The sequence below is a fragment of the Dermatophagoides pteronyssinus genome, unplaced genomic scaffold (assembly GCF_027571235.1).
Source record: "Dermatophagoides pteronyssinus isolate colony J.1.1.1.1 unplaced genomic scaffold, Derpt_VIB-CSIC_2022.12 sq0004, whole genome shotgun sequence".
Lineage (NCBI taxonomy): Eukaryota > Metazoa > Arthropoda > Arachnida > Sarcoptiformes > Pyroglyphidae > Dermatophagoides > Dermatophagoides pteronyssinus.
In genome coordinates this window covers 3,505,203-3,521,673 of record NW_027461528.1, presented here as the reverse complement: position 1 = coordinate 3,521,673, position 16,471 = coordinate 3,505,203, and the positions used below count along the sequence as shown (strand labels likewise).

General features: G+C 35.7%; 3 protein-coding genes across 3 annotated transcripts; 2 read left to right on the top strand and 1 right to left on the bottom strand.

Annotated features, from left to right (window-relative positions):
• The first annotated feature begins 52 nt into the window (after positions 1-52).
• LOC113797268 (uncharacterized) lies at positions 53-2,052 on the top strand. The gene has a single exon (XM_027347624.2). The coding sequence runs from the start codon at positions 182-184 to the stop codon at positions 1,898-1,900; it is 1,719 nt and encodes a 572-aa protein (XP_027203425.2). The 5' UTR covers positions 53-181; the 3' UTR covers positions 1,901-2,052.
• Positions 2,053-3,155: 1,103 nt separating this feature from the next.
• Positions 3,156-11,261, top strand: Gyf (GIGYF family protein Gyf). The gene is made up of 9 exons (XM_027347631.2): positions 3,156-4,245; positions 4,306-5,511; positions 5,579-9,945; positions 10,000-10,102; positions 10,161-10,324; positions 10,393-10,650; positions 10,708-10,804; positions 10,872-11,038; positions 11,099-11,261. The coding sequence occupies exons 1-9, from the start codon at positions 4,068-4,070 to the stop codon at positions 11,216-11,218; spliced, it is 6,660 nt and encodes a 2,219-aa protein (XP_027203432.2). The 5' UTR covers positions 3,156-4,067; the 3' UTR covers positions 11,219-11,261.
• Positions 11,262-11,310: 49 nt separating this feature from the next.
• On the bottom strand, positions 11,311-15,502 carry LOC113797274 (uncharacterized). Its single transcript, XM_027347630.2, has 6 exons — positions 15,380-15,502; positions 14,284-14,649; positions 14,024-14,230; positions 13,245-13,958; positions 12,185-13,183; positions 11,311-12,111 (listed from the first exon to the last, which is right to left on the bottom strand). Exons 1-6 carry the CDS (start codon positions 15,459-15,461, stop codon positions 11,501-11,503), a joined length of 2,979 nt encoding a protein of 992 aa, XP_027203431.2. The 5' UTR covers positions 15,462-15,502; the 3' UTR covers positions 11,311-11,500.
• Positions 15,503-16,471: the final 969 nt, after the last annotated feature.

Sequence of the window (16,471 nt, the reverse complement as noted above, 5' to 3'; positions counted from 1 at the left end):
GCAAATTCGAAATGAAGAGAGTAGCGTCGTTCGATCATTTTTCGATGGTGAAAATATCGACTTCTTTGCTAACTTGGCATTTTCCATTCAACCATCCAGCCATACGGTCGTTTGATTTTGTTCTGTGTTTGGATTTTTCTCAGAATTAATATTATGATTTGATTGAGAGAGGTGACAAAAAATGATGAAATATCATTTGAAACAACAATGCCTCATAATGGCAACATTGCTCATTGCCATTTTGCTTGATCAACAAACAGCCAACAGCAGCCCAATAACAATAACAAAAATATTGGCTGGTAAAAAAAAATTCAAAACATATTCGTTGGGTATATCATTTCTACCGACATTGGTCAAAGTTAAACCAAATAAACTGCATTTAACCATTCGCCAGAATCAATATGTTCGTCCCAAAAAATTCAAAATGGATGGATCATTACCGTTGAAAGTTCCTACAATCGTAACACCTAAACGTAATCCGTATGCAGGGCCGCCAAAAGATGTTGTTATCAATGCTGATATTGCATTGGGACCGGATGGTTATCGTCAAAAATCCAATTATGGTTATGCGTCATCCGCAGCATCAGAATCGCAACCGATTATCGAATCATCGCCGCAATCACCGTATCCATCCCGACCTCCATTGGAAATACCATTGCCGATGCCGATGGAAAATCCTCAACCTAACCTTGTACAATTTGATGATCAAGAGATGGTTGGTCAACCACGTTTACCGCCACCAATCGATCCAAATGAGCAAAAATTATTACTACAGCATGCCAACATGCAACAAGTGTCAACCGGATCATTAGATCCATCAGAATTAATGCTAGCACCTCCACCACAACAACAACCACCCCCACCTTCTCCATTGCCACCATTGCCAGCCAAATTTCCAATGGAAATACCACATTTACCTCTTCCAAATGAATACAAATTTCAAGGAATGTCCAAACAACCCAACGATGATCAACCAATGGAAATTCGACGAAGTTCATCATCATCATCAAATCTACCTGAACCATATCATCATCATCTTATTGATCAACATTCTTCAATATTACCACCACCACCAATGCTATTTCCGCCTCCACCGCCACCACCGCTGATGATGGCTCCAATACATCGGCCACCTATGCTTCAACGACGTATACCATGGGGACCACCACGTCCTGATCAACGTATGTTCCACGATTCTTCATCGAAACAAAGAGATTCACCAATTTCCCGACAGATGGCAATCGAATTAACCGATATAACATCCGCCGATAATGATCAATCAGGATTTTCCAATCAACAGCAACTAAATCAAGAAGAACATCGACCAATGAAAATCAATATCGGTGAACATTATGATCCCAACATGATTTATGTCGATGATCAAACAATACCATCACAATCGCAAATCGATGAAGTAACAAACGATCCTGTCCCATTGAATGATGATGATGTCGATGATATGATGGATCGAAATCCATTAGCATCCAGTTCGCATCCACAACAACATGACGGTTTCATGTCCGGCGATGATCAAGCAATGGCTGAATCTTCCATACAGTACGTTAAAAAGTATGGCAATAAAAGATATAAAAAGAAAAAATATGGCGACGATGGTCCCGATGATTTTCGCATCGAATTTAATCTGAGTGGACCACACGGTGCACCATTAGTACCATATGGTTATGGTGATGATCAAGATCAATTGAATAAACAATTGAACCAAATTCAACAATACATTCCGGTTGGACCACATGCTAAATCCATTTATAATTATTATCTCAGACATACCTTTACCGAACCAATTCGGCCATGGCCATACTCCTATGCACGAGTAAAAAAATTACGAAAATTGATACCGCCAAGACAACGAAAACCAATGCCACCATTGCATCTTATGTAATTAGTCGTAATTAATTGATTTTACTTGCTTCTCAAATTCATCATCCTGTCTATTTGTGATCATTTTATTCATTTTTCTCAATTATAGCCAATTTTATCTGTAGAAATTCTCATTAAAAATTCGAATTTTTTTAATAAAAAACCAAAATCGAATATCCTTTAGCATCCTATCCTATATGAACAACTCCGGTGTTTTTTGTTTTTTTGACTGTGCGTTGTTCAAAAATGAAGAATTCTCAATCAACCTCACACACACATGGACAACACAATGACCTGTGTGTGCTGCATGCCACTACTACTACTGCTACCATAACCACTTAATGCATGCTACTCGCTTGATTTGGCTATGAACAGAACAAACGAAAAAACTCAATCAAGAGAAAATAGTCACTGTGTGGTCACAATCGATGCAATACAATCACACTAAGCACTATTTTATGCACAAATCTATGCTACTATCCATTAACGTAAATTTAATTTTTTTTGACACAGTTTCGTTGTGACTTTAACCTAACCTAATCAATGTAGCTTTAGCTTCATGCTTCTACCCAATGCTTTACTTTGAATTTATTCGAGGTTCTTTCATAACATACACAGAACAGAGAGTGTTATGCATTCGTGTTGTGTTTCTTTCATTTTTTCATTTCTTTCTTTTCTTTTTTCATTTTCATCAAAAAAAAAAAAAAAAAAGAAAACAATTCAACAAACACAATTTTGCTCCTCATCATCATCATCACCATTATCGAATGCAAGATTCGTATGCGAAATAAAACTTGAAAAGATTACTTTTTGAAAAATAATTTTTCTCCAAATCCAAAATTGAACATTGATTCGACCAGCATCGTGATTTGTTATCGTTGTCGTCGTTCGCAAAACAAACAACAGCCAACAAAATCAAAATGAAACAATTTGAAACAAAATGAAAAATTGAAATTCTTGTAAACTTAAACTTGGAATTGCAACTTTTTTTGTTATTGTTAAGTGTGTATACGTGTATTGTGTGGTGTTTGAGTAATGTGTGTTTGTGTTTTTTGTTTTGTTGTTGATGTGTTATTCAATTAATTGAATCAATTTTCACTTGGTTCCTGGAACAGAATCTGATAGTTGGTGACATTATTATTATTATCATCATTGACAATTAGTGATTCTTGTGGTGGTGGATGAAATAGATTGTGTTGAACCATTCATTAATAAATCTTATATTAAATTTCAAGTTTTACCAATAATTTTACGAGAAAAAACTTTGTCTGTGTTGCATTTTTGTATAATATAATCGAAAAATCAATCATTGAACATTTTTTTGTTTTTGTTTCTAAAGTAAAATTCATTCTAGTGGTTGTTTGATCCAAATTTTTTCTTCAAAACAAGATCAGTTTTATTTGTTTGCTCTCTTTTCTTATCCACTCGACCACAGCATCAAAATTCGAATCTTTTTCACACACTCAAGATTCGAATGTTTTCAAACGAAACAACTCTTTCAATACAGATTGATTTTTTTGGACAAGTTTTTTTTTGTTTCTGTTTGAAATGATAATTAGTATTACAAACAACTAATAAAACTTATTGATATGTGAATTAGTCAACAGCAAGAGAAACTCTCAATCAGCATTTTTTCATCTTTCTAGAATTGTGTATTCTGTATTTGTTGTTTGAATTCTTTGCTTTTTGTTTGAATGTGAGCAGTGTTCGTCTGTGTGAATGTCGTCGAAAATTCCATGTGATTTTTCACCAACCAAGCATTTATTGAACAAAAAAACCGAATGAAAAAATGTGCCATGAATATATGTACAACACACCAACGCACACCACATACACATCTACAGGATTCTTAATGATTCGTAACTGAAAAAGAAATTTACTAAATTTTTAAACAATTTTTTATTGAAAAATTATTATCAAATTGATTTTTGTTGGTCTATAATTATTGAATGTTTAGTGTTATGTAATGTGAATTTGTTCATGTTGAAAAGTGATATCAACAACAAAAACTACTAAATATTTTTAATTGGATTATTGAAAATTATATTTTTTGCATCTCTCAATAGCTCTACAGTGTGATAGAAGTGTTTGTTTGTTTACAAAAGTAACAAATTTGGTGGAAATTATATTTTGAATTTAATCTGATTACCGATTTCTGGCATTTTCCCAAAACAAAACCGAGAAAAATAATGGCCAAAACTGAGTTGAAATTTGGACCCGATTGGTTACGGGCATTGACCGATGGAGCCGGCAGTAATAATAGTGGTGGTGGTGGAACTGGCAGTGTTACTAGCAGCGGTGGTGGCACAAAATCCACCTCTTCCGGATCGAATAATTCAAGTTCATCATCATCATCCAATTCGCTGAGTATGTTTTTGTTGTTGAAATGATATTTGATTTATAAATTTTGTTTGGGGTAAATACTAGGCACAACCAATACCACATTCAAATCGAAAATGTTCAATACAAAATCAATTACAAAACATCATTCGCATTCGCATCATCAAAATGATGTAAAATACCGTTATACAAAGGAGGAAATGTTATCATTATATCAACAATCTTCATCATCATTAGCATTACCAAAAGACTTGATACAACATGATGAAGTTTACATCGAAGATTGTCAATATCCATTAGCATTGATCGAATTGACTAATGATGAAATAGATCTAATGTCACAGAATATTAATCCGGATTTTGTCGTGAAAAAATCCAATGATCAATCATCATCATCAAATCTGAATAATAATTCGAATAATCAACCAAATCATTCTGGCCCAACAACCGTATTGTCCAATAACAATCAACAACATCATGGTTCATCATATAAAGATCGTATTTCGAAATTATCCTCGTCAGATTTACTTCGATCACCAAGTGGTGGTGGTGCAACAAAACTTGTTTCATCATCATCGTCGCCATTGTCATCGAATGGATTTATAGCCGAACGCAATAATACAAACAATACCAATTCTTATTCGATACGCGGTAGCGGTGGTTCATCAAGAGGTTCATCACTCAATAATAACCGTATCGGTGGACGTAGTGGGGGCGGTAATATCGCATTCACCAGATTATCGTCGATGGATTCCTCAACATCAGACAATAATAATAATAACAATAATACATCAACTTCTGCCAGTAGTGCTATACGCTCGATTGGAGCTATTTATGCTGGATCGAAAAAATATTTGGAGTTAGCAGCTTCTGGTGGTCAACAACATGATGATAACGATAATAATAATGCTTCTAGTAAAACTAACTCAGGATCGTCATCATTAGATTCTTCATCCGCAGATAATAATTCGGCCAGTGGTGGTATTCGATCGATTTATTCGGGATCGAAAAAATATCTGGAATTGGCAACTGCCGGGGTACATCATCGTGATGATAATGAAACAACAACTGTGGCTAAAGCAAATTCGAATTCTTCATCAAATAGTTCATCATCGGCATCGTTGTTTATGCCATCATGGCGTTCGTCAACTTCAACTTCGACGACAAATAAAAATGAATCGGCAACGAATCCTGATTGCTCTTCGGTTAAAGAAGCTGGATCATCATCATCATGGAAAACAAATAGTTGGCGCACTAATGATAATAATAATGCTAGTGGTTCACGTAATTCAGGTAGGATTGCTTGATTGTAGATGATTGTCATGACTCATTACTAATAACTGATTAATTATTGTGACAGTGTCTATAAGGCTAAAGGATTTTTTCGGTGATCCAATCCTGGATGATCATCATGATAATAGCATTAGCAGTCGTATTGGCGCAATTGGCAAACAATCAGCGGTTAACAATTCAAAATCTGGAAAATCGTTTCAAAAACGTTCATCATTCACAACATCATCGTCGTCGTCATCTGAACGTCATTTATCATCGTTTCCATCTAATATTGATGGTTCAGCATTAGATGCAGAAAGAGATTTATTTGGTGGTCGTTCACAATCATCATCCACATCATCGTCAACAACGGCAACATCGAAAGGATTGACATCGCGTGATCGTTATCGTGGCGGTGGTGGTAGTAGTGATCATCGTGGTGGGGGTGGCGATGAAACAAAGACGACGGAAAATTCTAAATTTTCTCATCATTCGTCGTCATCATCATCAACGAAAGGTTACTATGGTCGTTCATATGATCGTTTCAATTCAAGATCACGCGGTGGAGGTAGTGCTGGTGGCAATGATGGCAACCATCATCATAATCATCACCATAATCATCATTCGAATAATGATTCGGATTTTTTCTCTGATCGTTTCGCTGGTACAAATCGTTCGAATAATTCTGGCTCAAATCATCATCAACATCATCATCATTCACAAAATGACAATGATGATGGTGGGGATTCCTATCGACGTAAAGATTCACTACCCGAATGGAGTTTAGAAGATCCTAGTTGTATTGATGTGACACGTGTTGGTACATTCGATGCAACCGGTGCATTTCATGAAGCATTTGATGATGATCTTATGACACCATTAGAACCGGATGGTGTCGATAATGACAATGAGGATGATGGTGCTGCTAACAATAATGATAATGTTAATGATGATAAAGATGAGCAAGACTTTTTCGGTCGAAAAATTTCGAAATCGAAAAAAGATTTGCACATTGATAAAAATTCAACAACAGCAAGTGAAAAATCAACGGAGAGCAGCAAAGCCAATAATGATGATAAAGCATCGGAAATTCTTTCATCAACAACGAAAACAACAAATTCGAAACCGAAACCTATTGATTATTTCAATGATCCATCATTAAGTCCAAATTATCATACAAGACTGGAACAAAAGTCAAACGATAAAACAGTATCGACGATGAACAATGATGTGGAGGAAGATAAAACCAAATCAATGGATGGTAATAACACCAATAGTAATGATCTAATTTCAATGATGACCAAACAACATAGTAATAATTTATCAAATGATGGCGATCGGTTGGAATCCAATTCTCTATTCAATCCTAATCAAACATCATCAACATCGACATCATCATCATTGGCAAATAATTCTACCTTTCCGTTTGTTACAAACGTTGCATCCATGTTGGAACAACAACAACAGCCTATTAATATTGGACAAGTATTGAATGCACGGAACGCCATTTCCAATCTATTGGAATCGTCATCATCAACAGCCGATAATATATTGTCTGGTTCGCCAACAACGTTTAAATCAACCATGCAAACCAATAATAATAATGAACGAAATTCCTCATTATTCATTGCAGATGATGACAATCTATTGTTGAATGATTCATTGAAGTTTTCATCATTATTGAATGATTTCAATTTTGATTTTGTCAATTCAACAACCAGTAATAACAATTCCAAAACAGCTACTACTTCGGCTGCCACCAACGATTCATCTACAGCGGATCATCAGCTATTCATGCGATTAACATCACAACAACAACAACCGACGCCGCCTGTTGCATTCAATAATCAAAATATTGGCCATCATATTGGTGGCAATAACAATCTGTTGGATAGTGATAATGGACAACAACAACGTTATAATCTTTTAACATCGAAACCAAAAGAATTGTTGGATGATCATCAACATCAAACACCATCATTATCTTCTAATCATCATACAATGATTATAAAATGGTTTTATTGTGATCCACAAGGACAAACACAGGGTCCGTTTACAAGTCAAGAAATGTTTGAATGGTATAATGGTGGCTACTTTAATCCTGATTTATTAGTCAAACGGTCAACCGATAATAAATTCACTAAATTAGGCGAATTGATACAGGCATTAGGTGGACGTTGTCCATTCAATTTGATACCACCATCAACAACGACAACTTCGTCTTCTGTTGCACCACAACAGCAAACATCTATTGGTCGAATTGCTTTGGCGCAGCAACAACAACAAGCGCCACCTCCTGTACAATCCATTCAACAACAGCCACCTTCATCATCTATTCAACATCCGAATTTCCCATTACGAACAACCAACAATAACGAGGCATTATTATCTGCCACAGCGACGACCGGCAGCGGTGGTGTTGGTGGTCATCATCGTGGACCACCATTAATGACCGCCGCTCAGCCATCATCATCATCATCAACTTCGACTGCAGGAGCAGCAGCACCCTTTCAATTTGATGAAAACCTAATGAATTCACTGAATTTATTTCAAAATTTGTCGAAGAATATCGACACTAATCAATTGATGAATGATGATCAATTATTAGGTGCTGATCATCTCATTGAACAATTAATTCAACAACAACGAAATCAACAACAACTGCATGCAGCAGCAATTCCTCAGCAACAAATACCGCCACCGAATCATCTTCATCCTCCTCATCATCACCATCATCAACAACAGCAGCAGCAGCATTCATCATCGGCATCAACATTATCGGATAATAATCAGATGAGGTTATTATTAAATCATTTAATACGACAACCACCGAATCAACCGCAACATTATTCAACCACCAAAGATGAATTTCTTGCATTGAATACTCATCAACAAAGGGAACAATATTTATTGGATCGATTTGAACAATTTAATCTTGCTGCAGCAGCTTCGAATGCTTCGAATGCTAGTAATAATAATAATAATAATCTTAATAGTTCTATGATCAAAGATCAATTACAAGTATTGAATGAGCAACAGCAACAACAACAATTTCTTCCATCGCATCATCAACAACAACAACCACCACCACCATTATATCATCAACAACATATTGATGATGATCAATTAAGTACTGCCAGTAGTTCAGGTGGTATTATTGGAACAGGACGTTCTATAATGACCGCCAAAAAATTATCATTGGATGAAACATCATCATCGACAATGACAACAGCTATTGCGGCAGCGGCTAGACCACAACCAATAGCGCAGCCACAGCCACAACAACTTTTACAACGTGCACAATCCTATGAGCCTGTTAATTTTATTCAACAACCCGCACAACAACAATCCATTGCCAATCATCCTCCGTATGGATCAGATTCTGTTGTGACGCATGGTGGTCATGGTCCACAATTAGCATTATCGCAATCAGTGGATGATCCATTACAAATGTTGACGAAATATGTTGGTGGTAATGAGAATTTTGTCCCGGGTGCACTGTCCGTTACGGATGTTGAAGATTTACAACGTCGTGAAGCTGAAGAACGTTATCATCATGAACAAGAACAAAAAAGACATCAACAAGATGATCAATATCAGATGACCAATAACGATTCTGCTGGTGCCAATGAAATGGAATTTATTGAAGTTCAACGAAATAAACACCGCAATCAACAGAAGCATCAGCCTAATCAAAAAGTGCAGAAAACTATAAATAAACAATTGGAACAATCACAGTCTTCACCTCAGCCTCCCATCAAAACTCCACCTCCACAACCAGCTGCAGTTATCCTACCACAAATGCCACAATTGCCTAAAAAAGCTGTTTGGGGAAGTCAAAGTGTTGATAATGTTGAGCAACAACAACAACCGTTGCAACCACAGTTAAGTATAGCCGAAATTCAGCGACTCCAAGAGGAAAAAGAAGAAGAAGAAAGACGTTTACGTCAAGAACAACAGATTCAAATGAATGCGGCAGCCATTCTTGCTCAACAACAACAACGATCAATGAAATGGGCTACACAACCATGGCAAGAACAGCAACAACAGATCAAAACGTTGGCCGAAATTCAAGCGGAAGAGGCAGAAAAACAGGCTATCCTATTGCGTCAACAGCAACAACAGCAGCAAGAAGCAATGGAATCGGCAATTCGTCGTCCACATTCACAAGCTGTACTAACACCATTATCTGTTATTGTCGCTAAAGGTTCGTCCAATCAATCAATACCACCAACATCAACACAACAAACGGATACTTGGGTTAAACCAATACCAAAACGCTCCACGGGTGGCGCCTGGGATACCGGAATTGTGGCTGATGATGAATCACAAAATCATCAGTCACAGATTTCTTCACAACAAATCAACTATAAAGCTGCCGTGGCAGCCGGACAAAAACCCAAGATTGATAGTTCGACCATACGACAAGTGCTCAAAACAATTCCCAAAGTCAAGGTATGTTTGCTATCAACTCCATTTTTGTTGCATTTTAAAAATTGATTCGCACAGAATTCCGCACCAATGATGTCCGTCCGTAATGAAATTGACAACCCTGAAGAGTTGTATCGTTTATCAGTAGAAATGTTGAACAACCATTTCGATAATATTGATGGTCTGTCTGTTTAGCTTTTTGTTTGTTGCCAAATAATTTTATTTTCCTTTTCGTTTAGCTGTTGGTTTTCTTAACATTCTCAAAGATCTTGGGTCACCAGCCGAAGTTTCTGAATATGGTCAATCATATTTGGGTGGTAGTCTAACTGCCAAATCTTTTGTTAAATTTTTCATCACACGTAAAGCCTATTTGTTTAAATTGAAGCAGCAACAAGACCAAGAGGTAAGGATTGAAAAACAAAGTTGATAGAATTATATATTGTAATCAATTCTTTTTGTTGTAACAAACAGCGAAATAAACAACCACAAACAACGACAAAGAAAGTATCCAACTGGAGCAATACGCAGGAACATGAACAAGAACGAGTGATTAATTATAAATCGGCATTATCGATCAGTAATAATAATAATAATAAGACGCCAGGCAAATCACCAGGTCAATCATCCAATAATGGTAACAATCATTCAAGTGCACATATCAAGCCAGCTACATTGAAACCACAGATTGCCAATAATCTTAATAATAAATCAGCAAACAAAGCAAATGATGTAAGTTATATCGTTGGTTTTGTGGTTGGTCATATTAAATCTTTTCAATTGATTTAGGATGTCAATCTTATGACCGTGCAGGTTGAATCGATGGAGGAATTCGATAAATGGTGTCTCGATGTTCTTAGACAAAATTTCGAGCTCACTATTGATGGTAATTATTTATTTATATTAAAAGTGAATTTGCCAATAATGACATTCTCTCTCATTGTTTCAAAAAGCTGAAACATTCGTTGGTTTTCTCAAGGACATTGCATCACCCGATGAAATCAATGATTATGTACAAACATATCTGGGCAGTAATAAAATTTCCCGTGATTTTGCCAAAAATTTTATTACCAAACGGAGCTATCTTCGTAATAAAGCCCGCCAAATTGAACCATATGAGGTTTGTTTGTTTGTTTTTTGTTTATTGATTTGTTGTATTAATCTAAAATTATGATTTCAGGACATGTGTGGTCCAGCGCCAGCCTTAACACCCGGTGGAGCGGATAATAATGGTTTCGTAACAGTATCAAGTTCGAATAAAAAGAAACGAAGCAAAAATAAACAATCATCTACTTCATAATTCAAATGTGATTTAATTGTATATTTTTTCAAACAACAAATAATGATGATGATAGCATATAATTGAGCTACCAATTCGATCAACAACAACTATCAAATGTAATATGTTTTTTATTAAAACAAATTATTAATAAAAATATAATCATAATGATGATGAATAATTAAAAAAATGTGAGATTTTCAAAATCAAAATATAGTAATAATAAATTATTAATTATTAATCATCTTAACCAAAGAGTTTATCACATTTTTTCTTAACAAAATAAGTAACACTTTACAAAGTTCAAAGTAAGGTCTTTAATGGAAATTGATTGGTCGGTTCATGAATGGTGACCGTTGTGGTTGTTTTGTTTGTTGGTCTTTGAATGGTGTTGAACATTGGCTGTGGTTGTATCCTTCTAATGATTCCATATTCAACATAATCATTATGGTTATCAATAAATGCATCAGGCGTCGAAATAGCTTTTCGTAATTGATGGTAATCCGATAATGATGATGATGAGTGCTGTTGCTGTTGTGATGATATGATTGGACAACGTGGTTTTGGCACCTGATAAACACTAACAATATTATCCTTTTCTTTACGATATCGATGTTTGCGTATAAGATCTACTTTGGCATATATTTGACTTTGTGTAACTTGTGGATGTTGTTGTTGTTGCTGTTGACTATTTGTATTTGTTGCTGGTAATATCTGATGATATTCATGCAAGGATGGCGGTAATGAAGTACAACCAGATGGATGATTGATTCTTGGTGGTGTTGAATAGATCCATTTATATTGTTGCTGATGGTGATGATTATGATAATGACTTGATTTTTGCTGATGATTTTTAATGGCATCCAATTCGGCTGCAATACGAGCTGCTCGAATTAGTTTTCGATCAGTTTCTTCTAAATTTTTATTTTAAAAAGAAAACAGAATGATTAAATAAAATTAAATGAAAGTGATATTCGAAACACAAACCAGAAAACATTTGTTTGGCTGCATTAGTAATCTCTTCGTAGAATGTAGCCAATGCTTGATTGATATCCTCTTTGCGGTTATCACCATTAGCATTTTCATTTTTGTTTGTATTCAGTGTTTCTTGATCCATTGCAATCGAACATGATGATGATGAGGAGGAAGACGACGATGATGATGAAGCGGTATTGACTAAATGATCATTCATCATCTGTTGATGGCTGATTCTACCCATCGATTCGACATCTAAATTCAATGATGGTGTTATGGTGAATATAGGCGGTGTTGATTTATTCAATAATGATGATTTTCTTGGCTGTTCTTTTTCCTCTAAATGTTCATCATTATGACCACCAATATCATTGTTAGATTCCGGGTGAAAAGAATCAACATTCGATGATGATGATGAAATAGTTGTGAAACAATGATGAATACCATGAATGATTGTTACAAAAAATTTCACAATCGACTCTCCAGTCAATTTGATTCGTCGTTTCATTGTCGATACCGATGATGATGACCAAGCAGCTTCAGGCCATTCGATTATATTTCGTTTGAACATCAAAATGATAATGATCAATATGGAAAGAAACGCAGCTAAAACAACGGCAGCCAACAGATGCAGAATATTGACCGATGTTTCACGGATATAGAAATTTTTATTACGGAAAAAATTTTTCATCGTTGATGATGATCCATAAGCATAAAAGTATAGAAATCCGTTATGTCTTTGTCTTACGCAACTAGTCGTGGTGAATGATCGATGTTTCGATGATGATGTTTCATTTAGACTGGTAATCTCAGTCCAAAGTCCATCTTCACGGCAACGAAACCATAAACTTGAACGTGTTAGATTTGAACGTTGAACATCTTGTGTGGAACAAATCAATTCAGCTAATGCAGAAAATTTTGTCGATTCATTTACCATTCGAAATTGTGCACCGGATAGAAAAAATTCTTCCGAATTGATCAATAATGATTCAGGATGACCACAATCGATTGCTGTTAGGGGGAGGAAATAATTGTTAAAAATCAACCCGAAATGGACATTTGAAAAACATACGTTCACATTGTGGAATGTCTGAACTGCCGGACCATTGTCCATTCGGGTCACAGATACGTGTATCATTGGAATTGGAATCAACAAAAACAAAACCCGGACGACATTCATAAACAGTACGTGAACCAACAACAGGTTGATCATAGTGATCTTCACCATACATTCGATAAAATCCATTCGGGATGGAAATTGGCTGTTGACATGTGATTCGTTCACAATATGGTTCGCGACCAATCCATTGTCCGGTTTGTTGATTACATTGACGTCGTGTTTGACCCATCAAACGATAACCATCATGACAATGATATTCAACTGAACGCAAACCATCCACCGAAATCTGCTGATCCACTACATAACCAAATGCCGGTACTTCAATCTGGCCACATTCATAACGATTACGCTCAACAAATACATCCACTTCACAAAGACCGAAATATTCTAATTGGGGATAATCATCTTCGATTTGTAAATAGTTTCCATGAAGACCACCACCATTGGATGACGATGAACATTGTACGAATATTGTTTTGGATGAAAATAAACCACGAAATGATGCGCATTTATGATATTGGGACGATGTTGACATTGTTGTTGTTGGACCTGATGAGGATGATGTTTTTGTTGAATTCATCATTGGAAAGGTGTCATTATCATGATGATCATTAGTTGTTAGTGTTTCCACTTCAATCACATAGATTGAAAAATAAAGTTCAGCATCTATTGATGAAGCACATTTCAAATTTGAGCAACAACAAAAACAATTTTAATCATTTTATCCATACTTATTGGCGGTAATGTTAATGCAATCGATATAATCGATTGATTTTTGTCGTCCATCACTTGTCTGGGTAATTCAACACGCCACCATCTGGGTTTACGACGATTCGAAAAGAAACATGTTCGAAAATTTCCATCCACTGCTAATTGTGGTGGATAATTATTCAACGCTTCGGATGCTGATGTTAAACCGAGATTCCTAATCGATTGATCTATGAGATAATTAGATTTTTTCTAAATTAATTTTTCAAACAAATCAACATACCACAAATAGGCATCCGTCCTGACCATGTACTATTGGATTGACATGTACGTGTCATAGGACCTAATAGAAAATAACCCGGATCACATTCATAGGTAACAACCATTCCCTGTTCATAACGTTCCAATAGATGTAATACACGACCGTTTAACGGTGATCCCGGATAACCACATTGGCCACGTACTAATGACATTTTCAATGATGGTGAATCAAATCTTGCACTACCATCATCATCATCATCAGCAATATTTGATCGACCTCCATACAAATCCTCATAATCATTGTTGTCGTCTGCAATGAAAATCTTTTCATCCACTTTGCTTGTTGTTGGTTCATTGATTATATCATCATCGACAGCAGAAGCAGCAGCTGAATCACAAGTGAATGAAACAAAAATCAATGAGAAAAATTTAAAATTTAAATGTCGTGAGAAAATCAAAAAAAAACTGCAAAGAAAAAGAAAAGAAAGTTCAGGTAAATCACCTGAACCTTAGGTAAGAAATCAGGGACAAAATGGAAGTCCTAAGACCAAGGATAACCAATTTAAATCGATGACAGCTGGGTTCAGTGGTGCACATTGGTTACACCAGCAAAGGAAAGGAAAATTCAACCAGCTGTCGTCATCATCTTATAAGGTCACACTATTTCCCCCTTCAACATGCTATACAGGTGAGAGAAGGAAAAGTGATCTAAAGAAATTTAACTTTAAAAAATCAAGAACAGAACAAGTCTGATGGATTGATTTTTTAAAGTAAAGTTGATCACATAAAGGTGAACAAATGGAGGCTACTGTAAGAAACAACAATAATTTTAGTTAGTTTCCGCCTATAGTAAGCGAAGAGGCCATATGTTTGGTTGGGGAAACATTTTCCCAAACGGCTAAAAACGGCAAACACCAAACCGTCAAACAGACAGACGACCAATAGTGAATTGAAAGGCCATATGGCTTTTTTCTTATGTTTTTCCAAAATGATCAATATCATCATGATTATTTTGAACAAAATTATCAATATGGTTTTTCATGTTTGTTTTGGTTTTTCTTGGATCTCTGCATCCGGAAATCATTCAAATCAAAAAGAAATTTCAGAGCAAAACTTACCATTTATTAATAATGATGATAGAATGATGGCGATAATCAAAATAATGATCGGTAGATTTGAAAAATATTGAAAATTATTCATTGTTGAATTTTGAAACCAAAAATTGAAAGTTGGAAATTTGAAAAAAAATTAAACAAAAATCATGATGAATATTTTAAACATTAATTCGATGAAATAGCACATAAATTAAACATCCAGGTGAATTGTATGAATCGAAAAAAAGTTCGTTGAAAAAATCACATCCACACACTGAACACGACAAACACTAAACATCGAATGAATGAATGAACGAACCAAACACCGATCCAAAAGTTTAAATGGAACCCCAGAAAAAAACTGTTACGGGGTTCGATCGACCGACAAACAGACGTTGATGACACACCCGATAATATCATTCAGAAAAAGGGTCTCGCGTGCAAAGGCGGTTCGTTGCATTCAAAATGCAACAGTTGGTCAATGATGGTGTGCGATACATCACACAGACTAAGGTTAACGATGTATAGGTCAAAAGAGAGAGACAGAGAAATGGAGACCCAGAGTAGTACAACAGTGTAAGGCCATACAGTCAGCTTTTATCGGCTGCTTAGATAGGGAAAAAGATCCTAAGCCAAATCAAACGGGGATGAACAAAAAAAATGAACAGCCGGCGTTAGTTCCGTTTTTTTTGCTTTGGTTGTTCGATAACGTAAAAAACCGGAACGGAAACAGCACACACTGTCACATTAAATGTCACATCAATGTCACATCAAGCGCTTTGGTCGATTTTTTATTTTGACTGGATTACAATTCAACCGAACAAAAAACGATAGGGTCCATGCTTCTCGTCATCCTATTCAATGCTTATAACGATCACCATCATCAACATCACGATCAAAAATCAACCAAGCTGAACCGAGAAACTAAAAAACATTCATCAAACAAACCAAAGTATGAAATGAAACAGGAAAAAAATTCATAAATATGATACACATCTCAGCTTTTTGAAATTAGATTTTTTTTGGAAAACAAAAAATCTTTCTAATGAATCGAATGGAATGACAATTCAATGCGTTGATTCAAGGCGTTAACCAATATCTAATGTTTTCATCCAT